The sequence below is a fragment of the Rhineura floridana genome, chromosome 1, assembly GCF_030035675.1.
Source record: "Rhineura floridana isolate rRhiFlo1 chromosome 1, rRhiFlo1.hap2, whole genome shotgun sequence".
NCBI lineage: Eukaryota > Metazoa > Chordata > Lepidosauria > Squamata > Rhineuridae > Rhineura > Rhineura floridana.
In genome coordinates this window covers 260,180,673-260,207,918 of record NC_084480.1, presented here as the reverse complement: position 1 = coordinate 260,207,918, position 27,246 = coordinate 260,180,673, and the positions used below count along the sequence as shown (strand labels likewise).

The window sequence follows — 27,246 nt, the reverse complement described above, 5'->3', positions numbered from 1 at the left end:
TTGTTTTATCACTTGTTTTTTGACACCCTGGACTCCTTTTGAGAGGAAGGGTGGGTTACATAATAATAATGATAATAATAACGATGATAACGATGATAATGATAATGATGATGACGAGACGATGACAAGAACCCCATGGATATTCTATTATATTAGAAATCCCTCCATAATTACAGCCAAGTCTATATGGGACAAGTATGTATGGTATTTAGCCAGACACTTAGTACTTTTAAGTCACGACCTATCTATTTTTTAAGATTTCAAAAACATTGTTAAAGTCTAACTTTTAGAAATTCCAAATTGGGGGAAAATAACAACTTTTTTCTTTTTAAATATATCCTGGGAAAAAAGGAAAATGTCAATGATATCCATGAGTAACATATGAAACTGGAACAAAGAGCAGCATTACACAAATTTTTAATTAAAAAATGGACAAAAAGTAGGTTTGAAGCTGGAATTGAAGATTCCCCTCCCCCCCAAGTGCGTCTAGTAAAAATTGAGAGCACATGCAATTTAACTATGTTCCTCCTTAGCACCAGCCTGAGATTGAGAGCAGCTTAAACATATCCCTTTGGGTTGGGGCTGATGGGAGTTGTAGTCCAAGCCATCTGAGTTGATGACAGCTGGTCTATGAAGGAAATATGAGGGCCTTCTTTTGCATATACACTGGAAGGGATATATGAACATATGAAGTTGCCTTATACTGAGTAAGAGTATTGGTTCATCCAGCTCAGTATTGTCTGCACTGACTGGTAGCAGCTTCCTGGGGTTTCAAGATGGGGTCTTTCCTAGCCCTATCTGAAGATGCTAAGATTGAACAAGGGACCTTCTACACACATAGCATGTGCTCTATCTCCGAGCTATGGCCCCCTCCTCAATTGTATCATATTGGCTCAGAGCACATACTTTATCTGGTCTATTCGCCCCGTCCAAGAAGTCCAAATTACAATTCTTTGCAGGAAAAAATAATGAAATATTCCCATTTTGTGCCAGATATACACTTCACACACACACCAAGGGAGTTTAATGGCTGGCAATACTTTTTCCAAATGTCCTTGAAATATGAACCTCTAAACACAATTTGAATCCTCAAGAACTGTTCTGTCACTACTTCTGAACTAGTGATGCTGGTTTTCCAGAAAATTTTGATTTGGAAAATTAAGGTAATTGCATAGGTTAATTTGCATCAGAAAATTTTCAGTTTGTATTGGAACATTTTCTGATACCCTAGAGCAGCCTTTCCCACCCAGTGTGCCTCCAGATGTTGTTCAACCACAATTCCCATCTTTCCTGACCATTGGCAATGCTGGCTGAGGCTCATGGGAGTTGTGGTCCAACAACATCTGGAGGCACACTGGGTGGGAAAGGCTGCCCTAGAGAGTGATAGATGTAGCATGTTAATTTCACTTGTATTTTGTAAACAAAGCTAAAAACTAAAGCTGAGACTGCCAAGCTTTTCCCATATTTATTTGCAATTTATATCATAATGAATTTATGAAATAGATTTTTTTCTGCAGAAAAATAAAGCATTTGGAATATTTTCCAACCGAATCCACAGTCCTGAACATGTGCATTATCAGTAGCTCTAAGCATTCATCATTGACTAAATGCCTAATACTTGAGGGCCACTATTCCCCCAAAGATGTAGTTTTTTGGACAGGTTACAATAATGTTGTCAATAGTGAACGTTGATAAGATACCAAGGCAGGGGAGAGGAAAATGTGCATGAGACAAGATAAGATTGCAATCTGGATCTTGAACTGAAATCAAAACAACAAGAGTGTCCTTTAAAAAAAAAAGTTTGTGAAGTACTGGGTCAACTAAGGCTCTCAATTTCTGTTTTAAAACTATGCAATTATGAACCACTTGTGGATTTTAAAACAGAAAGGTGAGATATACAAGTGTTAATAAAGAAATCACCATTAAAAGATATGAACATAGATATTAAAAGTTGCTATTGCGGCATGTGATATAAATGTTGATATGAGACTTCTGTTACTATGATGATAATTTTCAGCCAGACTGAGGCAAACTTTTGCAACAGGAAATTAAGGACCATGTTCAATGAATATTTGGTAGAGGACATGTCGCTCTGTAGCACTGTGCCCTCTGGTAAATACTGATTCAAGTAGGATTTGAATGTTTTTGTTTAAAATCTAGCCCAAGCGTTGTGTACCCTTTCCCACTTATACTTTTCCTTTTCATTGTCATTGTTTTCAAGATGAACACTGAATAGAGTACAGTGTGTTTCTGACCAGCTGCTATATGTTCTAAAGAGAATGAAAGCCGGTTACAAAAACAAGGAAGATGAAACCAAGTATGCTGTTGAGCCACCATTTACCAGAATGCTACTCTTTTACCAACTTCTCATTTGCCTTCCCCTGAATCTGTAGTAATGGGGGTTCATTTCGACAGGGACATTTGTGGCTTCTTCTACCAGTCTGGGGGGGGGGGGAAGGCAATGCATATTACTTTGAATCCCTCTCTAAACTGACAGATGGGGCCAAGAATACCACTCTGATGGGTTGGTAGAACACACTCAAGGTATTTCTTTACCCACATAATTCCAACTCCTTAAGAATTTAAAACACTGTTCTATACCAGCTCTAAGGCCAGGTACCAAGAGAAGCAAAAGTGTGTCTTCCTGGGTTTGTGGAATTTTGGAGTTTGCTTCAGGTTCTACACAGCTCTCAGCACCAGCTCAGGACATTCACAACTCTAGGATGTATGAAGGCAATGGATGCCCAGCCCCTGAAATGTGTTACTTCTGAATAAGATTTGAAAATGAAAATGAAATGGACTGCCTTCAAGTAGATTCCAACTTATGGCAACTCTATGAATAGACTTTTCATGGTAAGCAGTATTCACAGGTGGTTTACCATTGCCTTCCTCTGAGGCTGAGAGGTAGCGGCTGGCCCAAGATCACCCAGTGAGCTTCATGGCTATGTGGGGATTCGAACCCAGGTCTCCCAGGTCGTAGTCCAACACTAACTACTACACCACACTGAATAAGGATTTGTTGTTGTTATGTGCCTCCAAGTCGACTAATAGTAAGAATTAGCACTTTTAAATATACTGCACACTCTTTGGCTGCTTATCACATACAGGAAGTCGTTTCTGTCCCTGGGAACAGCATGACTTCCTTCATCCTTATACCTTCCAGGTTCAGAGCAGTCCGCATCAGAGGTTATGCATCAGCCCCTTTCTAGGCAATGCTGCCACTCAACTATGCCAGAGCCACACCCTCGTTTGGGCAACACTAATTGTTATCTCCTTGGCAATAGAGCAAGCAGCAATTTAATTTAGTAAACACTATGACAGCATTTTCCAAGGCAGCACAAAAATGATTTCTTTCTTTTCTTGCTGATTTCCCTCCTCTAATTAGAATATTTGTGAGTATTCCATGACATCACAGCAACTTAGGCAACTGTTGTAGTCAGAGTGAGAGACAAACACACAGCTCTGCAAATGCAATTAATTGCACCTTCATAATTAAACAAAGTTTACACAATAAAGGTAGCTTTGCAGATAAACCATAGCCAGGGCTTCAATGGCTACCTTTACACACCTAGGGTCAGGTTGAGGCCAGTTACATCCTCCCATGTTGTGCACTGAGGTAGCTATTATTTATATAGTTCAATTCAGGCACATCATTCTATTATACCTAAAGGTGACTTGCCATTGCCTCCTCAAAACGGACCTTGATGTGACTCGTCTAAACCACAAATGGCAAGAGATAATACAATGTGCCTGGGGAAGGTTAATAAACATCTGTCCCAACAATTCAGGGAGCAATTTTCTATTACCACATCTGCAGGAGAAATCCACTTAAAACCAAACATTCAGCATCCAAAACCTGTCTCAGTAAACCTGGCTTCCAGGCAACTGTGGAAATGAAGAATAGCCAGGGCCAAACCAGCTCACTGTCACATGTCTTGAGCATGAACACATGGAGCTTTTGAGTGGTGGTAAGAGGGGGGTGGCTGCATGGAATGGCTCCTACGTTTTCCCCAACTTGGCTTTACCATTGCAGAAAGCGCTGGGAAGTAAAGTTCTCTGTTGCAACATCAGCTTTTTATAAAGCAGCCAGTAAATACAGCAACAGGCACATAATGCTCTTAATATAATTTTTGTTAAACTTTATTTACCTGAGCTGAGAAGTCAATGAGTTTTGGAAGCAGTAATTTTCCACCCTCTGAACTCTTCAGAAAATCCAGTAAGCTCCCTGCGTGGATAAGGCAAGTTCAAGACAAGTTGGAAAGAAACAAGTCAAACACAGATGTGAGTGATTGACTTAAAAATCTTTTTTTTTATTCTTTTGAGTAAATGAGATACAAGAATCATTGACGTATATTTGAAAGTTAGGGAAACATTCCTATTTTTCTTTCTTTTTGCAACACTGATCCACTTTTCAGCTTTCTGCTCTGCAAAACCATGCCCAAGATGATTGAATTTATGAGATTGGTTTAAGAGCTACTTTAGGAAAGTGGCAAGAGGTTTCCAGTGTGTACATATTAGGCTTATATACACTGGAAGATATCTGTAGTTTCTTAAGGGTGCTGACAGTTGTTAGGAGATCTCATTCTCTTCACAGAACTACAATTCCCAGTGTGGTTTAAATATGAATTTCTATTCCCAGGGAACTCAGAATTGTAGCTCTGTGAGGGGAATAGGCATCTCCTAACAACTCTCAGCATCCTTAAACTACAGTTCCCAGGATTCCTTGGGGGAAACTATGACTGTTTCAAGTGTCATGATACTGGTTTAGATGTATAGTGCAGATGGGACCCTATATGTAAATGGTACTTCCCATTAACGAATTCATTAATACCCACCTTTTGCCATGAATTCGGCTATTATATAAATAGGTTCTTCTTTGGTAACTACAGCATAGAGTCTGACCAGCTTGTCATGCTGAAGTGTTTTCATAAGGTTGGCTTCTTCCAGGAATGCTTGCACAGACATAGTCCCTGGCTTCAGGGTTTTCACTGCTACTTTGGTATTGTTATTGTAGTAACCTAGAATGAAAAGGATTGTTGTGGGAGAAGAAAAATCCAAAATGCTAAACCTAGTGGTCAAATGTCTTCTATGAGACACCTTTAATAATTTTACAGGCACGAGAGTGGCTGTATACTACAGTCAGCATGGATTTTTCGCATTCTGCAATGTAAAATTGAAAATACCCTCCATGCCATTCTGATGCTTCTTGTAAGCCCATTTCAAAACAAAACCTTACAAAACTTATAGTCCTGAACTCAGAAATGCTTGCTTAGCAACCCTCTAAATTTTCACAGCGATGCACAAACAGTCAGAGAGAATTGAAAGTTCAAAGTGTAAAAAGAGGGAGAGAAAAAACAGACCCCTTTTGGACTTTTTTCTGTCAGAGTTCTCATAATTTGTTGAAACTAATTAAAAATCATCCATGTTCACAGTGTACCTGTAATCCTATCACTGACCTTGCCCCAAACTCTGACCATCTTCTACAGTTTAAAAGTTTTTAAAAAATGCCTAGCTGATTTTTAATTAATTTAAGAAATTTACCATTGAACTCAGAAATAAGCCTGGGCATGCTCAGTAAGAACCAACAGTCAGTGTTCTAAAAGCCAGACTCACAGCTCCTTGGGTTGGCTAATCAGGGGGCCACACCCACACCAGACCTTTATTTCACTGAAGACAGTCATGGCTTCCCCCAAAGAATCCTGAAAAGTGTAGTTTGTGAAGGATGCCAAGAGGAGACTCCTATTCCCTTGCCAGAGCTCAAGTAGCCAGAGTGGTTTAATAGTCAGCCACTCTGATTGTTGCTCTGTGAGGGGAACAGGGCATCTCCTAGCAACTCTCAGCACCCTTCACTAACTACACTTCCCAGATTCTTTAGGAGAAGCCATGACTGTCTAAGGTGAAATAAAGGTCTGGTTTGGATGTTGCCAGTGACAGCTTTCTTTCGTTTAAATTTGGGTGGAAGACTACATGTGCCTGCTATAGAATAAAAAAGTGGGAAAACACTGAAAAATAATGACACTATTCACAGTGTTTTCCTTTAGGAAAGGAAAGGAAAAAGGGCTTCCCCTCTGCCCAGTGCTCACCTATCCAATCTCCTCCTCTCTCCTGACCCTTCCTCCCTCCCCCTTCCATTCCTGCCCCTTCCCCAGGTCAGTTTCACCTATCCTAAGCATGATTGCACAGGAGTAAGTCCCACTGAACTCAAGAAGCATGCAAATGATCAAACCTGCCCTCCCTTCCTATTCCCTCTTGCCCCTTCCCTCCTCCTTCCTTCACCCCTTCCTTCCCCTCCCCATCCCCTTCTTCTGCTTCCTCCTTCTCCTCTCCCCCATGGCTAGTTTCATCTATCATAAGCATGATTGCACAGGAGTAAATCCCATTGAACTCAGTAAGCATGCAAATGATCAACCTGCCCTCCCCTCTGCCTCCCAGCCATCACCTCCCTTTTGCACCTTCCTTTCCCATTCCTTTACCACTCCGCCTCCCCTTTCAATCCCCTCCTTCCCCCTTCCCCTCCTTCTGCTCCCTTCTTCCCCTCCCTCCTTCTCTCTCCTCCTCCTCTCTTCTTCCCTCCCCCTCCTCCTCCCCCAGGGTCAGTTTTACCTATCCTAAGCATGATCACACAGGAGTAAATCCCACTGAACTCAATAAACATGCAAATGATCAAACCTGCCCCCTCCTCCCCCTCCTGCCCGCTCCCCTGCCCCTCCTGCCCATCCCATCCCCTGTGGTTAGTTACTACAATCATGCTTAGGATAGGTGAAGAGTAAATCCCACTGAACTCAATCAGCATGCAAATGTTTAGTCCATTCTCAGCAAACTTGCACAGAATCCCATTTCTTACCTCCCAGATTAAAAAGCAGAAAAATTCACTAAGAGGCAAAAAACCTTGCAGTTTAAGGATGACCTATAGCCACTAGATATTTCTATCAAACTATAAAAAGCAGGGAAATTGGGCAGCTATAGTGAATGCACCAGGGGAGCAGGAAACCTAACCTCCTTTCTGAGATATTGTACTGCCCTACAAATTTGTAAAAATGCAAACACCATTTGGGTTGGTCTTTCACAGTCCAATCCACTTGCTGTGTATCTTGGAAGAATTTGGTAACATGTGCCTCTGAGCATATGGTGAGTGGTGGCAACACCTGCCATTTTTTTTTTCCAAAGGAGGCTTGCATGTCACATACTCTGACATGAGTTAGGCACCAGACAAAGACTTTTTTATTCTCCCAGGCATTTTTAGAGAAGCAGGGCTACTCCATCACCCTAGCTGAGAGATCAGTTGCCTCAACAGTCACCTAGGAGGCAACCATTTCATAAAACTCCCTTCCTAGCTCGTTATTACAAAAACCTGTAACTTTAGGAATTTGTGCCCAAGCTTGTTTTTATTTTTCCTCTCCACCTTCCCCATCCCTTTTTCCTTGTGTATCATATCTTTCAGACTGTAAGCCCGAGAGCAGATACTGTCCTGCTATTGATCTTGTACGTTGCTCTGGGAGCTGTTCAAGCTGATGAATGAGCTAGATGTGGTTCATCAACATGTTAACATGCAGAAGACATATAGCAAAGTTAGATGAGAAAACTGAGCCAGCCCCTCATGGATAGGTCTTGCTAAGACTCACAATCTGGACTTAGATCAGACTTGTTAGTGACTTGCGAAGAGAGAAATGCCTTTCCCTAGAGCAGACCTGGGGAAGTCTTGGTCCTCCAGATGTTGCTGGAGTCCAACTTCCATCAGCCCCAGCCAGCACGAACAATAGTGATGTACGAATAGAGCTGGAGGCCAACAACATCTTGAGGGCCACAAATTCTCCAGCCCTACTGCAGAGTATATTCCTTAGTTCATTTGAGCCTTATGGAGCCATTTGCCCTTCAGGTACCTTCCAAGCACCTTGTTATCCGCTGCTGTACACTGTAGGAGATAGTGAATGGTCCTATTATGTGCAATAGGTTAGTCTAGAACAGGGGTGGGCAACTTTATTTCTGTTGAGAGCCATATTCCCTGGGAGATAATCTGTGGGAGGCCATATATTGGCAGTGCCAGTGTTGGGTGGGGGTAGGCCCCAAAGTGGGCAAGGCTATCTACTTTTCTCTCTTCCACCTCCTTTCTCTTTTTCTCCCTCTTCCTTCCTGCCCAGCAGGCTGCACTCTGGCCAGAGGTCCGAACTGATAGCTTGCAGGAACCCCTAAGGTCATGCGATTGCCTCCCACCCATAGTCTAAAATCCTTAATCCAAGGCCGGGAAACCTACAGTCCTCCAAATGTTCTTAAAGTATTGATCCAATCAGCTTCAGCCAGCATTGCCAATAGTCAAGGATGATGGGAGTTGGAGTCCAACAATACCTGGAGAGTCACAGGTTTCCCACCCTGCATTTGTCATATTAAACCTGTGAACAGTTTATGATGAAAACAAAAGGGAGACATGCCATGAGCGAGTTATAATAAATGGTTCTACCATATCATAGCCAAGATCCAAAGAAAAGCTATACACATGCAGAAAGGAACTACACAGAAATAGCTGTAACTTTGTTGTTTTCACTGCAGAAGAACTCTGAGGCAAAGAGAGATGTTACGCCACCGTTCAGTTTAAACAAGCATGTTGGTAGATTATTTTTAATTTGAAAACTACTACAGAGGAGGAGGGAAGAAGAACTACCCAGCAAACATCTTTCTGTGTACAAGAGATACTTTGCTGTAGAAAAAGCCAGTTTTGCATTACTGCTTCCTTCAAAACAAGAATGCACAGAGTCCCCTTTGTCATCACCTAGCAGGAATGTAAACAGGGCGAGATGTTTAAGTCAATAACTTTTGTATATCAGGAAGCTAAATGAAGGGTAGCTGCTCTTTCATACAATTACACAGCAATGATGCTTGAAACCTCTCTTTTGAGTTTTCTGTTGTCAAGTTTTCCCCCTGCAAGATTTGTTGTATTTTTACCCTGCTGCTCCTCCAAGGCACTCGGGTTTGCACACATGACTCTCCTAACAGTGCTATGAGTTAGGCTAAGGAAATAGACAATGAATGACCCAAGGTCACCCATGGAACATCATGGTTGACTAGGGAGACTTTGAACTGGATCTCTCTGCAAGTTCAACACTCTAAACCCTGTTGTTCCTTAACTGGTACCCTTCAAATATTTTGGACTACAACTCCCATCAGGTCCAGCCAGCAGAGCCATGCTGTCTAGGGATGATGGGAGTTTTAGTCCAAAACTTCTGGAGGGTACTAGGTTGGTGAAGAGTGCTCTAGCTACTACACCATACTGACCCTCAATTATCAATACATTTGATTTGGTTTCATTTGAATTATATAGACAGTGCACACAAAGATCTTATTTTAAAGGGGTAAATATGAAATAGATAACCAGGACCAAATCTTGGCATTTTAGGGACTGTAGGTAGACAGCAAGAACTTCACTGAGGTTTTGACATACATCACACTGGAAGATACATAGGCCTATGAACTATTATACTATAGACTGGAGGGGGGAGCTTTGGCCCTCCAGATGCTGCTGAACTACAACTCCTGTCATCCATGGCTGTTGGCCATGCTTGCTGTGGATGATAGGAATTGTAGTTCAGCAACATCTGGAGGGCCAAAGCTTCCCCACACCTGCTGTAGATTATATTATTTAGAACTGAAATCCTCTTGCCTATGTAGTTATAGGGACAGTTGGCACTGACTGGGGTGGTTGAATTTTGTTGATTCCAATTGATCAACTATGTGTCTGATTTCACTGTTAATTGCCATTTGCAAATAGTCTCCTCCCCGTTATTTCATGCCTCTGATGAAAATTAGGCTCTTGCCCATAGAAGTTCATATCACAATATAGTTGCAGCTACTGTGTAAGGATTTGCATCCTGAAAGCTGGGATATAAATAATAGTAATACATAATAAAGTGCCACACAATGCTCTGCTGTTTTAGCTCAATGTACAAACAGAAGTTACTCTTCTAAAATGTTAAAAAAATATTATCTTCTCTCATCACCTGGATGTGGCTTCATAAGTTTTTAAAATTATATTTCTTTCATTCCTTTTCCATCCCAAAATCATTCTGAAACAAACAATGCTAAGTGAACCCAATCTTTAGCAGTTGATGAACCTTTTGGCCCTCCAGGAAGACAAAGGCAACTGGAACTCTACCGAAGCATGCAGTTTGGTTCCATTCAAAAGGTTTGCCACAATGCAAATCAGGTTTTCATACTTTGAGCAGGGAGAGGAAGAATGTAGCCAGGCTTCTGTAGCCGGGCTTCACAGTGCAGTAATTTTACCCATAACGTAACAGTAACCCACAGAGGACCACGTTAAGCCAAATTTAGATGTCAAAGAGGCTCACATAAACAAAGAGGAAACATCTTGAACCAGAATCCCCCCCCACTTCTGTAAGCACACATGCAGGAACATAACTTCCTGAAATTAGTTCTTCTGCAGCTGACAGCACTTCACTAACCTCTGCATATTAGCTCAGAAGACAAAATATTTTCATAAGGGCTTATTAAACAGCAAATGATGTCACCATCAGAAAATGGAGGCATGTTTTCTATTAAACTAGCAAAATGACCCATCATCGTGGTGGATAGGAAAGGGAGGAACCCATAGAGATGGGATTGCCAAATTATACTGAGATACATTATTTAGGGAAGTATAGGCAATGCAGTTCAAGTGATATGTCAGCGGTACTAAGGGCGCTTTGGGCCAGGGAAGAGATTTTGCCCATGCCCCAACAATATCCACCAAGTACAGCGTTAACCCCAGCTTCATGCTGTGAAACCAAATGCTGTTACTATCCCTGCTCTCCTTGACACAACTCCAGATGTCACCACCACATTTAGGGTTGCCACCACATCTGGGACATGCTTAGGGAACCACAGATGAAAAAGCTACTTGTCTGCTTTCTGTCCACTCAGAAGTGGAGTCGGGAGGTAGAACAATGGCAGATGCACTTGAAAACCATAGCTGATGCAAATAACTATGTGAAAGCCCTGTTCAAAAGATAGCTTCTGATTCAAGTATGCAGCAAAATCTAAAGCATGTTTGCTGTTTGTACATCATCCTTAACCACAGTTTATATCCCACCTTTCTATTCTACAGAGTGGGACTCACAGTAAAATAATTTAATGCACAACAATTAAACTAGGGGTAGCTTAACTGTGGCCTTCCAGATGTTGTTGGACTTCAACTTCCATCAATCCCAACCGGCATGGTCAATGGTCAGGGATGATGGGAGTTCTAAGTATTGCCATATCTGGAGTGCCACCATAAGTTAAAATTTTCTTAACCATGGTTTAGTATGACATCTGAATTTAGCTTCAGAGTAAAGTAAAGGTGAATCAGCTTCTCTAGAAAATTTATAAGCTCCACCACAGCTGACTGAAAGGCAAAGGTGAAAAATCAATGTTGATTGCAACACTACAGAAACACTGTGGATTGCTCTGGCCTCTAACAAACAAGCTAACATCAGGGTCTGGTCCTTGATTATACAGCTGTATACTGTAGTCAGCATGGATTTTTTGCATTCTGCAATGTTAAATGGAAAATATCATCCCATGCCATTCTGATGCTTCCTATAAGCTCATTTCAAAACAAAACCTTACAAAACTTATAGTCCTGAACTCAGAAATGCTTGTTTAACAACCCTCTAAATTTTCATGGCAATACACAAAACAGTCAGAGAGAACCAAGAGTTCAAAGCGTAAAAAGAGAGAGAAAAACCAGACCCCTTTTGGACTTCTTTCTGTCAGAGTTCTCATAATCTGTTGAAATTAATTAAAACTCAGCCATGTTCACAGAGTACCTGTAATCCTGTTACTGACCTTGCCCCATACTCTGACCATCATCTTCTAGAGTTTAAAAGTTTAAAAAACGCCTGGCTGATTTTTAATTAATTTAAGAAATTTAGCATTGAACTCTATGATAATGTTGGGCATGCTCAGTAAGAACCAACTGTCAGTGTCACCACTCACCATATTCTAAGAGGCACATGTCATCAAATTCTTCCAAACTACACAGGAAGTGGATTGGACTGTGAAAGACCAACCCAAATGGTGTTTGCATTTTGACCAATTTGTAGGGCAGTACAATATCTCAAAGAGGAGGTCAGGTCTCCTGCTCCCCTGGTGCATTCACTTTAGCTGTCCCATTTCCCTGCTTTTTAAAGTTTGATAGAAATATATGTTGGCTATAGGTACATTCTTAAACTGCAAGGTTTTTTGTCTATTAGTGAATAAGCACAGAATTTCCTCGGAGTGGGGGCAGGCTGCAGGGGGAAGAAATATATGAGCATACACATGCACACATACACGCACAGAGTGCTTCTCTATTATAGGGTTTAAAAAGAGTCCCAGTTTTTGGAACAAAATGGGCCATTTTTACAAATGAATGAACCTAGGTCATTTGCTGTGTTGCATTACTGAAAATGAGGGAAAGACACAGTTAACAATCTAGTACATTAGGACTATGATGTCAGACCTGTTGCTAAACATTTGAGTTCCCCACATAAACAAACATCTTACCCATCCAGACTTCTCCAAATTGGCCTGCTCCAAGCTTTTTCACTAATTTTATTGAGTCCCGCGGGATCTCCCAGGCATCTTTATCCCATGGTTTCTGTGGTTTGGGACTGATGCATGCCTTCTCCAACTTTCTGCACAAACCATCTGGCTGCCCTGTTTAAGAGACAAACATCCTACATCCATACCTTAAGCAACATCAAAGTACACAACAAAGAATAGCATACATTCACAGATTTAATCTTTCTTTTAATTCACCTTTACAAGAAATTATGAAAACGCGACAGCAACAAAAACTGTAGAACAATTCCAGACGACTGTGGTTTTGTTACTTTTCTTTGTTGCTGTTAAGCAAAGTTACTTGGGACATAGCTTCTGCTATACCCCTCTGATCTTGTCCCAACATGGTATAGTAGTAGTAAAGGCACATGCTACTGGGAGAAAGTACTATCTAGCTTTGCTATATGGCAGCCGTCCCCAACCTGGTGCCTTCCAGAAATTTTGGACTACAATTCCCATCAATCACAACCAGTATGACCAATGGTCAAGAACGATGAGAGTTGTAGCCCAAAACATCTGGAGGGTACTAGGTTGGGGAAGGTTGGTATATGGCAACAGGTGTACTGGTGCTATGTATACCAGTGTACTGGTGCTATGTATACCCTTTGCTATTTTCACTTTGAAATGTATCTTTGCCTCTTTTTACTATGTATAGGAAGATAGCTTAAATTATAGCAAAGGGAGGCACAGGCTTGAATCTTACATGGATTGTTGACAACTCTCAATAGGAAACAGATTTTAGTTTGATCTATGTCCTGTAAAAACCTGTTTTGGTCACTGGGATAAACAAACATTCTTCAGCTTCAGTTACCATCTGAAGTCATGTCGTTTTTACTGGCTTTTTAAATACAGAGGTGTGCCAAGATCCTGGGAACTGATAAGATTAAGTGTTGTTATTTTATTGTTTTAATATTGTTATACCCTGCCCTGGGGTCTGAGGACAAACAGTGGGATCTAAATTAAAAGGAACTTCTTAATTGCAGCAGTCATTCCTTTTAACCTTAGAAAATGCACTCCTATGAAATTACAGCTTATAGTTTTAAACAAAGAGTGGTTATTTGCCAAACACCATATATTAAAAGAAATGTTGTACAGTATTTAAGATTGAAACCAGATTGATTCGAACTACGGCTTTCCCAACATGTGAAAATAGACACATGAGTGTGGGGGAGAGAACTGCAAATTTCTAAATAACGAGTTACTGTGCATGAACTAGTTATACTCCCTTAAAGGTCGCTGGTAGTTTTTCTTTCCCATAGCAAATATGTTCACAAGACTGCCACAGTGTTGGCAAAAAATAATTACAACGCTGATAACTTCTCATCTTATCACTATGTCCATACAAGACTTCCCATTTACAGCTAAATTGATACTTCTCTTACACTTAGCTCAGTTTCAGATTGATGTAAGCCCTGTGATTAATGTGGATTTACTTCCAGTTCCCACCCTTGCAAGAGTTGCACTGAATTTTCAATAATGTTCACCTCAACACAATCTGCACTATAATTTAGAATGTATTTGACTTAAGTGACATGAAACAGAGGAGCAGTTTTTGTTTCTGACAACAGCTAGCATTTTTATAAACAGCCCAGTAAAGCTATTGGCTTACTTTGGTAATGTTTGATCATGTCATTGATACAGGGAAAAGTAATTCTTGGGGAGATGTAATATCCTCCATTGTCTAGACTTCTGATTTTGTAGTGCTTGACAACATCACCATGTTGTTCATCACGGTCCCTGATGGACAGAGAGAAGCTACCTGTGGACAAAAAAACCCCAACAGATTAAATTGTAGTTAAAACAGATACAACTAGCCTCATCAAATCAGAATTTCTGCTGAGGTTTTCTGGCTAGTTTAATATTAAAGCAGCAAATATTCTAGAAAGGACAGCCTACTAGAAGAAAGTACTATGTAGCAGTCTAATGATAATTTTGGAGGTGGGGGTCAAACCCTACAAAACTAGAAATACTTCTGAGAGAATTACGATTCAGAATCAAAACAAAAGAAAACACTCAGTGGTTGCTTGTTATCTTCCCCCTTTCTCTTGTGCTACCACACTGTCTAAAGATTCAGTCATTTTAGAAGATGTGTTTATTTTTCCCATCATACCACTGATTTCAACTACTTCCTCCAAGCAAAACTGCACAGTCTGTTTTATCATGTTAATGCTTATAAGACATACATATTAAAACCTACGCTAGCAATCATCACATGGTAATCTGGTGCAAGTAATGTAGTATCAAGTTTCCTATTGTAAAAGTATGTGAAAAGGCTGCCGCATAGCACCCTACTTTTAACCACTTTCCCAGAATGGAACCTGTTCTTCCACATAGCAGCACCATCACCAAACCACCATCATAAGGCATATGTATAAATAAAGAAAATACCTAGGCTAGGAACTGCTGGATTTCCTTCTCCCATTAGAAAGGGCATGAGAGTCACAATGTAGAAAAGTGTGAGATACCATTTTGCAGAGTTTATATATATACACATACACCCATTTTACACCAAGTTATTTTTTAAAGTCTACACATAGGCTGTCTACACCTGTTATGGTAAACTGTGAACATGCAGATAGCTCCTGCTTCACTCCTTCCCTTGTATAGGAGCAGCAAACCATAATCCCTTGGTTAGCATTTTATCTTAACCAGGGACCATGGTTTGCTTTGCTCCAAACAAACCATGATGTTAAGCAAAGAATAAACCTTGGCTACAGATAGTGATCTGTTTGGAGTAAAACATAAACAACCACCCTTGGTTTGGATGGACTGCCCAGCTAAGAACCTTGATTTGTGGCTCCCATTCACACTATTATTATTATTATTATTAACTTTATTTATACCCCGCCGTTTTTCCAAATTGGAACTCACAGCAGCTTCTAGATAAAAGACACATACAATTAAAAACCTATCAAAAATAAAAGCATATAACACATAAATGAATAAGTATAAACAGATATAACTAAAAAATGAACTCTAGTTTAAAATAGCATTAAACTGTTTCTAATAATTAAAAACCATAATAATAAAATCAGAATAATTAAAAAATAAACTGGCAAGAACAATATAAGATCCTTTTGGGCCTATCCTTGGCCGCCTTCGGAATCAAAGTCTTGCTGAAATAAGAAAGTTTTTAACTGTCGGCGAAAGGACTACAGGGAAGGGGTCATTCTTATCTCCATAGGGAGGGAATTCCAAAGCCTAGGGGCCACCACCGAGAAGGCCCTATCTCATATTCCCACTAGTTGTACTTGTGCGGATGTAGGTATTGAAAGAAGGGCCTCTCCTGAAGATCTCAGGGTCCAGGCAGGGTCCGGGCAGGCACGTAGAGGGCGATGCGATCTGACAAACAGACTAGGGGAGGAGCAAGGCAGGAGCCATCTGTACATTCACAGTAAGCCATTAACTATGTGGCCACTATCTCTTAAAACTGAATCCAAAACCTTCCAGCACACCCAACAAAGCCTCTTTTTCTATGTAATATGCAACCTACAAGGTCAAGCATGCTAAACATGACCAAACAGGTCATGTATCATTGTGCAAAACTGGAATATTTAGACTGACTAAAACACAGAATTCCATGCCATGAAGAATTTCCCATGTCATGAAGAAACTTAATTCTTTTCAGACATTGAACACATGCTCATTTGAAGGTCAGGGCAGAGCCTATCTTGGGATTTCTTACAGGAGAGCCCACTCTTGCCCCTGTCCCATACACAAGCAAACAGTAAGTGAAAATGCCTATATTTCTGCCCAATAACTTCCAGCCCTTGTTTCTGGGAAGTTCTAGCCTCTGAAGTCTTCAAACAAGTATGCATGCATTGTTTCTTTACAAGTATGTAAAAGGAGCCCAATAGAAATTTAGTGCTCCCATGACTGAAAAAGCAATATATTCTGTAGCACTAGAGACATATGGAACACATGACTAGCGATATTAGATTATACTCCTGCATATAAATAATCTATTCAGTTGCAAATGCATATTGCTACTATTACATGTTCACTGGTTCAGTAAACCCAGGAATTAAATTGAAATTCGATTTAAGTCTACCCTTTCAGTTCCTGCTGTCAGAGAGTTTCCTCTCAATACAGCTGCTGATCTCCTCCTTGTTGCTACACTGAAGGAGGAGAATGTAGGTTGGGACAAGTAAGCCTAGGGGTGGCTCATTCCCATCCTGACAGACCACTGTTTATCATGACATCTGAATGCAGCCCGTGTCAGTGCCAGCTTGCTCCATATTAGTATGCTACAGATATTGACCACACTGACATAATATCTGTCTGTATGATTACCCAGTTGGGCATTCCATAAATGATTAATCAAGGTTTTGATATTAATTCTTTTAGCACTCTATGAAGATCCCAAACCTGAGATAAAAGTATTTTCAATAAAGCCTTCTAGGAAAAAACCCAAAAAGATCTACATGGACAAACCATGTTATAATTCTACTATATTTTAAACCTATACCGAGATTCGAAGATTTAGCAAGGAAGAAACACAATACCTACACAATTTTACAAATTGTAGGTTCAATTTTTACCTGACATTCTAGGAATATGAGAAATCAGAGATATTAAAGCCACACAGTTAACGTCATATAACTAAGCTAGATGATCCAGTAGATTCTATTGATAAAATCAGAACAAATCTCTCTTTTACTTTTGTTTTTTACTCTAAAAGTTTAAATTCCCTCAATATAAACACTCAGATCCATATCAGTATACAATACTCTCACCAGTTCCAGAACTCTTTGGTCAACACAGGGATGGAGTTCACTTTTTGGTTCCAGTCTGAGTTTTGGTTTTTGCAAGTGTCTTGTGGTGCTGATCCGCAACATTCCCCCCTCCCAATTTTTTTTCCTATTTCTGATCCACTTGTAATAGCTAATGAAATTGCTAATGCTGTTGGTGATCTTTCTACCCATGGTCTCTTGGGTTTTCTATTTAAATTTAAATCAGACAGCCTGTCAATTCTGCCTCTTGCCTCAGGCTACAGCAGTGCTGACCAAAGATGTTAATGCCGATTGTTATCACCTCACTGAGACAGAACTTCAAAGGAATACACATTGCAGCACTTCAGAGCAAATCTGTTTACGTTAATAACTGTGTCAAATTAGCCGCAGATTTGTTTCTTAAAAAAACTGGTGTCACTGACAGTCAAAGCATTCATCAAACCCAATCTGAAGACATACAAGATTTACAGATTCTGACAGAATTTGGTAACAAATCCAAAAATGCTGAAATTCACCCCCATCTCTAGTCAACAATGATCACAAGAGTTTCTCCCAAGCCATTCTCTATCTACAAAGACTACATAGATTTGATATTTTAGTTTTGCAGATATTTAAGAATTATATGGTTTAAGGTAAATATTCCAGTTTGCCAAGTAATACATTTTAGAAGCCGTGTCTAATAGGATAATATTATTTTAGTAATAAAAAGGGAGGAGCCTAAATGTAAGCATTTTAAAGGCTACTGGTATTATTTGGTGACAGATAATAAGTACATTAACATGTATGAAACAGAACATAGAAGCTCCCAGCTAGGTAAGTTTGAGCCTATCATAGCAGAAGGCCAAGTTTACCAAATTCAGAAAGCCTACCTTTCAGTGTTTCACTCTCTCTGATAAGGAATGCTCCAGGAGCATTTCCAGGTGCTAGAAGTTGCCTTTCTGCATCTTTCCTTGTTATGTCTTTAAAGAACCATCTGAAAAGCATTATGGAAAGAAGTTACACCTTTTTTGTCTTCCCCAGCTGAACTGTAATCAGTGGTAAAAATCAAATATCTCAAGGGCTATTTCAACCTACTCTTCTGTTTCTAAGGTGTTAACTTTTGCAACATAGTTGCTTGGGATAAAGCCTTCTTTCTTGGTCAAAAGCGACTTGGCTCTCCACCATTCTCCATGTCTAAGAAAAAGAAAAGAGCAGTATTTATCTTTGTAAAGAGGAGCAATATTGACCATCTTCAGCAGCATCTAAAAAGGCTTTGACCTCACTGGAGGGAGCAATATGATGTTGTCTATCAGGCATATCTGGAATCAAGTGGTTTGAGGATATGTGCATATCACCAAAGGTTGCAAGTCCAATTCCAAACCAGACATTACAGATCACAGGAATGGAAATACAAGGAGGCTCAGGACATGCCACTAAGCATCAGCCTGTCTGCATTTCCGTAAGTGTGAGTTAGTATTTTCTAGAGAGGCAAACATATTAGTCTGTTGCAGCAAAACAAATACAAGACCACTATAAGGTGCCACAAGACTGCTGTTTTTGAAACATCAGTAGATTAGTCATAGTAATCCCAATAAGCTACAGTTTTGTCATTTTTATTAAGGCAGGCTTTTAGGGGTTGAGGATAAGCAGTGAATTTTGAAATGGAAAAATATGTGTGTGTTACTAACATAATACTAGTTACAGTGTTGCAGCATACATATAAGAAGACAGAACAGTAACTATTTCTATACTTACTCCTCCAGAATTCTCATTTTTTCTCCTTTTTTGAAGGACAAATCATCTTCATGAAGGCCATCATAAGGATACAAGGCTACCACAATGTCCTGATGTTCCTTTTCCTCTGTTAATACAGAAATTAAAGCAAGATATTAAAACTCATTTATCAAGTTCAACAAAATAGCAACTTGGAGCAGTAACCAACAGCCTTTTAAAAACTTACCTTCCTTAGAGAATCTCTGACCTGGCAGAAGGATATCATCATTTGCCTAGAACAATAACAAAAATTAATAAAACTGTTCTATATTACCATCATATGTATGTACATGTATATTACAAAATTAGAACATCTTTTAAACATAGCCACTATACATTTTTTCCACTATTATATCTCAGGCAGTATTTGGATACAATTTATAGTATCTGCACCGAGATTGTTAGAAGACTAGATGTAGCAGTTTATACTCTTCAGCCATTAATACTTTTGGAGTTTGGAAAAGAAGCAACACCACAAGTTCTGACTGATAGCTAACTAGGCAACTGGTATATGTGTATCAAGGAACAGGTGCTTTATTAATATGCCTAAACCAGATCCCCCCCCCACAAAAAAAAGAATGTTGGAATTAACAAATGGATGCTTTGCAACCTGTTTATGATTGGAATCAAGTTCCACGGAGCTAAAAGGAACTAACAGTCACAGAAATTTAGATTGTCTGAAATCACCCTTTGGAAAGGGTGGCAGCTCTAGACCATTAACGGTCAAAGAAGGTTTATTGTTACAAGCATGGCAGGTGGTGGGGGAGCTGAATATTCAGGAGAGTATGCCAATGCTTAATAAAAGCTTGCTCATTTTTCAGAAAACAAGAACAGCTGCACAAAAGGTCACAAAATTAATTTTACTTTTAAAACACCCCCCTCATAAATTTAAGACAGAAAATCACTAGAGAGTTTTCTAATGATCTACAGTAGGGCCCCACTTCTCGGCGTTTCGCTGATACGGCGGTTTTCTTCAGCAGGCGTGTCCAGACTGAGGGGGCGAGCGGGCATGGGCAGGCTGGCGAGTGGGTGGGCAGCTCCCTCCCTGCGATCCACAGCAGGCTCCCTCGCCTGTTTAAGGTAGTTTGGGGTACAGTAGTTGCTTACTTGGTTCCCCCCACCTCCCCATTTCTACCTCTCTAGCCCTGTTCTGTTTTTGGGGGGACAGCAGAGGCTGCTGGAGCGGAAGTTCACTCTAGCACGGCCCACTTGTTGCTGTGCCTGCCTGCAGCTCGCAGTGGCGGCTTCTGTCCCTCTTGGTTGGATTGGGGGCGCCTGCTACAGTGGCCTGCCTGGAGCTCACAGCGGCTGCTTTTAGGATCACTCTGGAGCTCGCGGCTGCAGCTCCGGTCAACTGTGGGGAGGCAGGCTTTGATCAGCGGCTTCTTTCCCTTCCCCTGGTCGAGGGTTGGATCGGCAGCACCTGCTACAGAGGCCCGCCTGGAGCTCGCAGCAGCTGCCCGAAAGACCATACCGGAGCTTGCTGCTGCTGCTCCGGTCGACTGGGGGGGGGGGGAGGCTTTGATCTGGCTCTCCCATCTCAGGACTCACCACTGTGGTTCAAGCAGTCTCTCCGGAGCTTGCGGCTGCCGCTCCAGTCAACTATGTGTGTGTGTGGGGGGGAAGGATGGCAACATGTCCAGAGCCTGCACAACCATTTTGTTGCGGCCTTTTTGGCTCCCCACCATGCTATGTTCCTCTATTTGGCATTTTTCGCTTTGGGGCGGGGGTCTGATCCCTAACCTGCCGCATGAGTAGGGCCCTACTGTACAGGAATGAAGAAAACTCTGATGGGTCGTCTTCCTGGTATGTGGGTGCTGTTGGGCTTACCTGGAGGTGGGTGCCAGCAGTGCTCCAATGAGTACTGAGCAGCTGGTTCTGAGGAAAACCACCATTTTCATTTCCTACAGTGACCTGATGTAGCATCTCTCTAAAGAATGGTGGGAAATTTAAATAGGACAGCTTCCCCAGACCAACTGCCCAGCATTCACTGGATTTTTATTAAAAGAAGAAGAAGGAAGGGCATGGGACAGATGTCAGCAGTGAATCCTGCCACAGCAGTGGAACCCCAGCAGCTGCCTAAAGATGCCATTTGTTGATTTCAGCCTTATCAGTAAGAAAAATGCTCTGTTGATACCAGCAGTACTGCTCCTTGTTAATATCAATGGAATTACGGTCATAATTCTTTTATTCAGATTTGGTTCACATAGTCAGGTTCCCTATACTTGCGCAACTGTAGCATGTCCTAGGCACACAGCTTGTTCACAGAGATGGTTTTGTGAACCAGAATGCACACAGATACAGTCACATGGGTTCTTGTGCCTCTGGCAGATGGAAAAAGTACTCCTGGTATTGCAGAAATGGCTGAGTGTACCATTCATTCTTGCATACATTAGCATTTTCCCATGTAATTATGGATGTGTATGTGACAAAACATCTTAAACACAGAATCTCTGCTTAAATAGACACAGCCCAATTCCACAGTGCTCATAAAGCACAATACAAATTTGAAATGGTGATGCTTTGAAAGTGTTTCAGATATGCTGTAACAAAGACAAAACAAACTTTTGCCACTTTATTTCAAAGCACCGCATGCAAGAGGGGCAGGCAACATGGTACTCGCCAGATACTGCTGGACTACAACTCCGTTCATCCTTAATCATTTGCTATGCTGGCTAGGGCTGATGGGAGTTGAAGTCCATGAACATCTGAAGAGTATCACATTGGCTACCCACAGCATACAGGAAGAAAAAAAATCATAATGCAATTCTCTCCATGATTAAAACAAATGGAACGTAGTCCTCTTTATAGAATGAGCTACCATAGCCAATAGTGGCTGGTGCCAATTGAGATTGGTAGGGCAGAAGGCAAAAAGGCCAACAGTAGGTGGAGCCAGGGCCACCATAGGCAGAGCCAACTAATTCTAGTTTTGCCCCATTCTCATCCCTTTTGAGTTCTACAAAGGCAACACCATGACTAAGGAGGAGGAAGTCAATTGCCAGTGTCAACCCCTGGACTGTTTGTAAGTAAGATGGCAGGTAGGGCATGGCTGAGGTTCATAGAATCATAGAATAGTAGAGTTGGAAGGGGCCTATAATGCCGTCGATTCCAACCCCCTACTCAATGCAGGAATCCAAATCAAAGCATTCCCGACAGAGGCTGTCCAGCTGCCTCTTGAATGCCTCCAGTGTCGGAGAGCCCACTACCTCTCTAGGTAATTGGTTCCATTGTCGTATGGCTCTAACAGTTAGGAGGTTTCTCCTGATGTTCAGTCGAAATCTGGCTTCCTGAAACTTGAGCCCATTATTTCATGTCCTGCACGGGTAGTAGGGAAGTGCCCCATTTGCTCTAATGAGCAAGCTTCTATTGACCATAGCTATGAATCCAAAAGCCAAACTAACTGGCTACAATTGAGGGAGGGACTCTGCTAGGACTGATAATGGTGATAGGGAAATGCATTTCAGTGCACTCACAAAACTAGCAGGGAGAACCCAAAATACCCCAAATGGTTGTGGATTTCAGTCACACTCTGTAGACTGAACAATCCAGCACTGCAAAGTAAAACTGCAGACAGGGAAGAGAAAAAATAAGGAATCTTTCATTTTCTGCAAGATTTTTTTAAAAGAAAAATGTAAGATACGCTAGTCATGGTGTGATGTCACTCTTGAGAATTCTTCCCTGAAACTAATCTACTTACTGGCCTTTGCTGCTTATTGGACGTTGGATCCCTCACATAAATAGTTCGTTCAGTTTTACGTACTGGTTCGATCTTCACATCTCCATGCAGATTCTCTTTCTGTTTGGATTTGATACATCCCATATTTCCTGTTGGAATAAATAAGACTTATGCAAAAAATCAATGTTATCTAGTTTATATAGCAAAAACCTGCCACAACCTTTCCCCATGTGCCTCTTTCAGCAGAGTTCTAGCCATTATCTACAGGGGAAAAGTCTTTCCTGGCAGAGATGTCCTGCTCTTGGAGCCTTCTCCCCACACCACTTCACTGGGTGCCAGCACTGCTGGGGGGTTGGTTAAACCCCAGACAAAAGCACTTTTATTTACCCAGCCATTTTAGCTCCTCAGATTTAAGCAAATCTTACATTTGTTTTAAGATTGTCTGGCACTTCGTTCGTTTAAATGCATTTCTAAGCAGCTTAATGTTTTAAAATTGCTGTGCTATATACCAAGCTTAATCTATTTTTGTGTTTCGAAACATTGTATGTGATACACTGTCCTGCGTCATTTCAGATTTCAGGGCAGGGCCCACATGTTTTCATAAATAAATAAAATCTTTCCCACACTAAGGTGAGTAGTATGACTTCTAGAAACTGGGTGTTCATATATCAAACTGTTGACTGTGACTAACTGAATTTAAACAGGCAGATAAAGAACTGAGCTGAAATAACTGTTACCGTGAGTCAAGTTTCTCTCTGTGTATGTATGCACATAATTCTTATTTACCTAATATATTATTGTATTTCTTCACAATAAAATGTTAATGGGTTTTTTTAGGAATCATTTTAGAAAGAAATACTTCTGCCAGAATTATTTAACTTAAAAAACTTAGGCTGAAATGCTGACTCATGTTGGACAGTTTAGACATAAATACTGAGCTACTAATGGCCTTATCTCTAATACAAGTGTTTCCTATTTGCCCTGACATGCTGGTTTATCAAAAAATTAGCTGTGGGGGTGGGGAACCAGTATAAGCACTGGCTGAGAACTCTTCCAAGCTGTTCTGCAGCAAAGCCTATTCAGATTCTCAGATGGGTACATGAGACAACTAGGACATTTCTGTTGTTCAGCATTTATTTGTGCCAGTATGAAGTTTGCCAGAGTAATGACATTCCATGCTGAACTGTAATGAACAAAGTTGGCAGCAGGTCGAAAGTCACAGTGCACCAGTTTTCGGCATAGAGTTTACTCACTCATGAAGTTGGCTTCTTTTTACATAAATGAGCATACACTAGTGAGTGGAATACCCCACCAAAGAAACAAATAGGAAAATACTTCAAATCTGCATCAGCAGTGGGAGAAAGATGGAATTTGGGAAGTTGGAGGCATTAGCAGGAGGGGCACACGGCATGGACTGACCAAAATTAATTCTCCACTCCAAATTAAGCACAAAGGTATATTTCCACCTCCATTCACACCTCACTTTTACAACTGGCAGACTTCAGGGGTTCTATGGGGGGGGGGCTTTGTTCCCTATTTTGCTTGAAGAAGAGTTCTAGATACTATTTTGTGACATTTTAGTTGGTCATAATAAAAAGTACTACCCCCATTTTGTCAGCGGGTGGAGAATTCTAAGAGACTGACTGCCTATGTTTGTTTTATCTCCACCATTCCCTCCTATGGATTTCATGTTCTGGAGTTTCAACAGCTGAACAAAGGACTATTTTGTTTTTAACAGAGGGTGAATAATGGGATGTATTTGCCAGTTTTGGTCCTAGTACGATTTTTTTTTCCATATCTTGCATATTTTTTCTTACATTACAATAGCCAAGTAGATCAGAACCAAGAGGCAAAATTACGGGTGACTGGGGGATATTTTCAGTAGCATTCTCATGTTGAGGTATCCCATTCTTCCCTATAACATATAAGGACACTTATTCTGGGTCACAACATATCTAGATTACTTTTTGGCCTTAGCAAGGATCCCCGATACACTCACAACTGATAAAACTATTAAGACAAGTTCAAACATTGCAAACAACTCTGAAACAGCAAAACACAGCAGGAAAATTAAAACTTCAATGACAAACCACTGAAAGCCAGGTGAAATAAAACATTTTTACTGCTCGTCTAAAAACCAGAAGGTACATGGCTAATTTAATTTCACTCGGGAAAGAAATCTGTAACCAGGGTGCTGCCATATCATGTTCTCACCATTCAAACATCTTTTAGATGGTGGTATAAAAAGCAAGACCTCCAAAGATTAATGTAACCTATAGCCAGGTCCATATAGGAATGGGCAGTCTCTCAGATATCCTGAGCCCAAACTTCTTAAGGCAGGGCTGGGAAACTCTATGGCTCACCAGATGACCACTGGCCATGTTGGCTGGGCTTGATGGGAATTAGAGTTCAGCAACCCTCTTCTTTCCCAAACACAGCTGGTGCCAACTCTTATGAGATTCAACTGCAGCTAAAGACATATTTATTCACCCAGATCTTGCTTGCTGAGCTAGGTTTTGCATTTGTTTTATTGCTTACTATGCTGGTTTCTTTTGTTGTTTTATAATATTATTAAAATATTTGATGTAACCTACTGTGGTATTACTTTCAGTAATGAAGAACAGTTACAATTTTTTAAAAAATAAATAAGCATATCTAGAGGGCCACAGGTTCCCTATCCCTACCCTAGATGTTCATATATTATTTGTCAGTTGTGGTTAGGTGGCTTGCCATATAAACTATTGTTGTTGTTGTTACTATTACAGTATTTATATGCTGCTTTTCCACCACACACATAACCCTCAAAGTGCCTTAATAACAACAACAACAACAACAATCCACTACATAAAACTCAAGTCTCATAAAACAAAACAGTAACCAGAGACTATCAAATTCAGATAGAAAACCAGCATCAAATGTGCATTTTAAAAACATCAGTCTTCATAGCTTTTCTGCAGGTTGAGAGAGAGAGAGTTAAACCTCCTGGGATTGCCAGTTCTAAGCACCACCACCATTTTACTGATATAAAATCAATACCAATATAAGTCTTTACAGATCAGAAAGTAATAGACAGACTGTGGAAGGAAAATACAGACTCCAAGGAGGAAAGTGTGAGAAGGATATTAGGAACCGAAGCAGATGATTAGATATCTATACAATTTGCGCAGTTCTATCAAAGTCAGGAAGGACAGAATTACAAGTTATCCTTACAATATAATGTACAAATTGCAGAGATAATCATCATGACTGCCTCAATCATGAATGCAAACTGTGAACAAGCAGGACAGTTCTGATCATATGGAAAGGCACAATCCAAAAATATTAGATTGGTGCTACATACATTTGCTTTTAAGCTTTCAGTAGTATAATAAAAAAGGAAAATAACTTACTATCTTGCCAGCTAACAACTTTCTTCTGAAAACTAAAAAATGCAACTGATAAAATAAGTGACTTGTAATACCATTCTGAATACTGGTTTATCTCCCATTCTGATGTATACAAAAACACACATCTAGAATTCTCTGTTTGGGTCCCCTGTCATCTGCCAACACTTCATTTCAGTCCAACAATACAAGGATGTTTTCATCTGTGCTTTTCCTCTGCCTAGAGTTTCCTCTGGTTTCAATTACACCTCAGAGAGCAGGCACTGTCAGAAAGGTGTTTGTTAGGTTTGAACTGTCACTTCCTTCTGACAAATGCTGTTACTGCATCTTCTTTTTGCTTTTGCTATTTCATTTTTCACAGAGGCAGCTCACTCTGTCATGCCAAGCCCATGCACTACAAGAATCTCTAATAGTCTGTTTATTAATAAGCAGATGAACAGACAGATCTTACAGCATAAATATATATCCAAAAGTGAATCCATTTATGGAGCTGCCCTATGGAAAATCCTTTGCATGTGTACAATCATACATAATCACTCCTACACACAAGTAGAGCCTATGAAGCCTGCTGAATATTTAATTTCGGAGTGTATGTTCAAAATAATAATAATAATAATAATAATAATAATAATAATAATAATAATAGCTTCTTTATGATGGTACTCACCAGTATGAAGTATTGGCACCTCTTTTATTTTGCTGCCCATGCCAATCATTTTGTCCTGGCAACCATGACACTTTTATGAAGGTAGCAATACCTCATTTTCTTAACCAAAAATAGCACTGATTATAATAATAATGTTAAAAGGACATTAAGCTATTATGTACATTTTTGCCTGTGACAGAGAACATCCTGCTATTTTCACTGAGCATGCTATCAATCTTCCTCGCAGACAAGACAGGTATTCTGCTACAGTCAGTCCTTGGTCTCCAAGACTGTCTCTTATCAGAATTCAAAAAACCCACTCGTTCTTCAACTGGTCTGTGTGTAACTGTAAAAGTTATCACGTCCTACTCCTCAAGATTTCAGAGACAAACATGAATGTGTAATATGAAGAATTTTCATTCCTATTCTCTTGTAACCCCTTTGGGAATAGAGGCCATTAATACATACAAAGGATGGAAAATACTC

The 27,246-nt window shown here is 40.4% G+C and overlaps 1 protein-coding gene across 11 annotated transcripts in view; it reads right to left on the bottom strand.

Annotated features, from left to right (window-relative positions):
• The window catches only part of LYN (LYN proto-oncogene, Src family tyrosine kinase), a 62,597-nt gene that overhangs the window by 18,854 nt on the left and 16,497 nt on the right, over window positions 1–27,246 (bottom strand). For 6 of the 11 annotated variants that reach the window (XM_061599064.1, XM_061599070.1, XM_061599089.1 and 3 more), the window contains exons 2-10: window positions 22,753–22,880; window positions 19,243–19,288; window positions 19,038–19,143; window positions 18,378–18,476; window positions 18,173–18,276; window positions 14,180–14,329; window positions 12,514–12,666; window positions 4,836–5,018; window positions 4,149–4,225 (exon numbers count right to left, since the gene is read on the bottom strand). In XM_061599064.1, the coding sequence (XP_061455048.1) occupies window positions 4,149–4,225; window positions 4,836–5,018; window positions 12,514–12,666; window positions 14,180–14,329; window positions 18,173–18,276; window positions 18,378–18,476; window positions 19,038–19,143; window positions 19,243–19,288; window positions 22,753–22,875 (1,041 nt within the window). In that variant the 5' untranslated portion in view covers window positions 22,876–22,880. Of the gene's footprint in view, window positions 1–4,148; window positions 4,226–4,835; window positions 5,019–12,513; window positions 12,667–14,179; window positions 14,330–18,172; window positions 18,277–18,377; window positions 18,477–19,037; window positions 19,144–19,242; window positions 19,289–22,752; window positions 22,881–26,781; window positions 26,843–27,246 lie in introns of those variants that run through there. The other 5 variants (XM_061599115.1, XM_061599116.1, XM_061599118.1 and 2 more) reach the window with 2 other exon arrangements.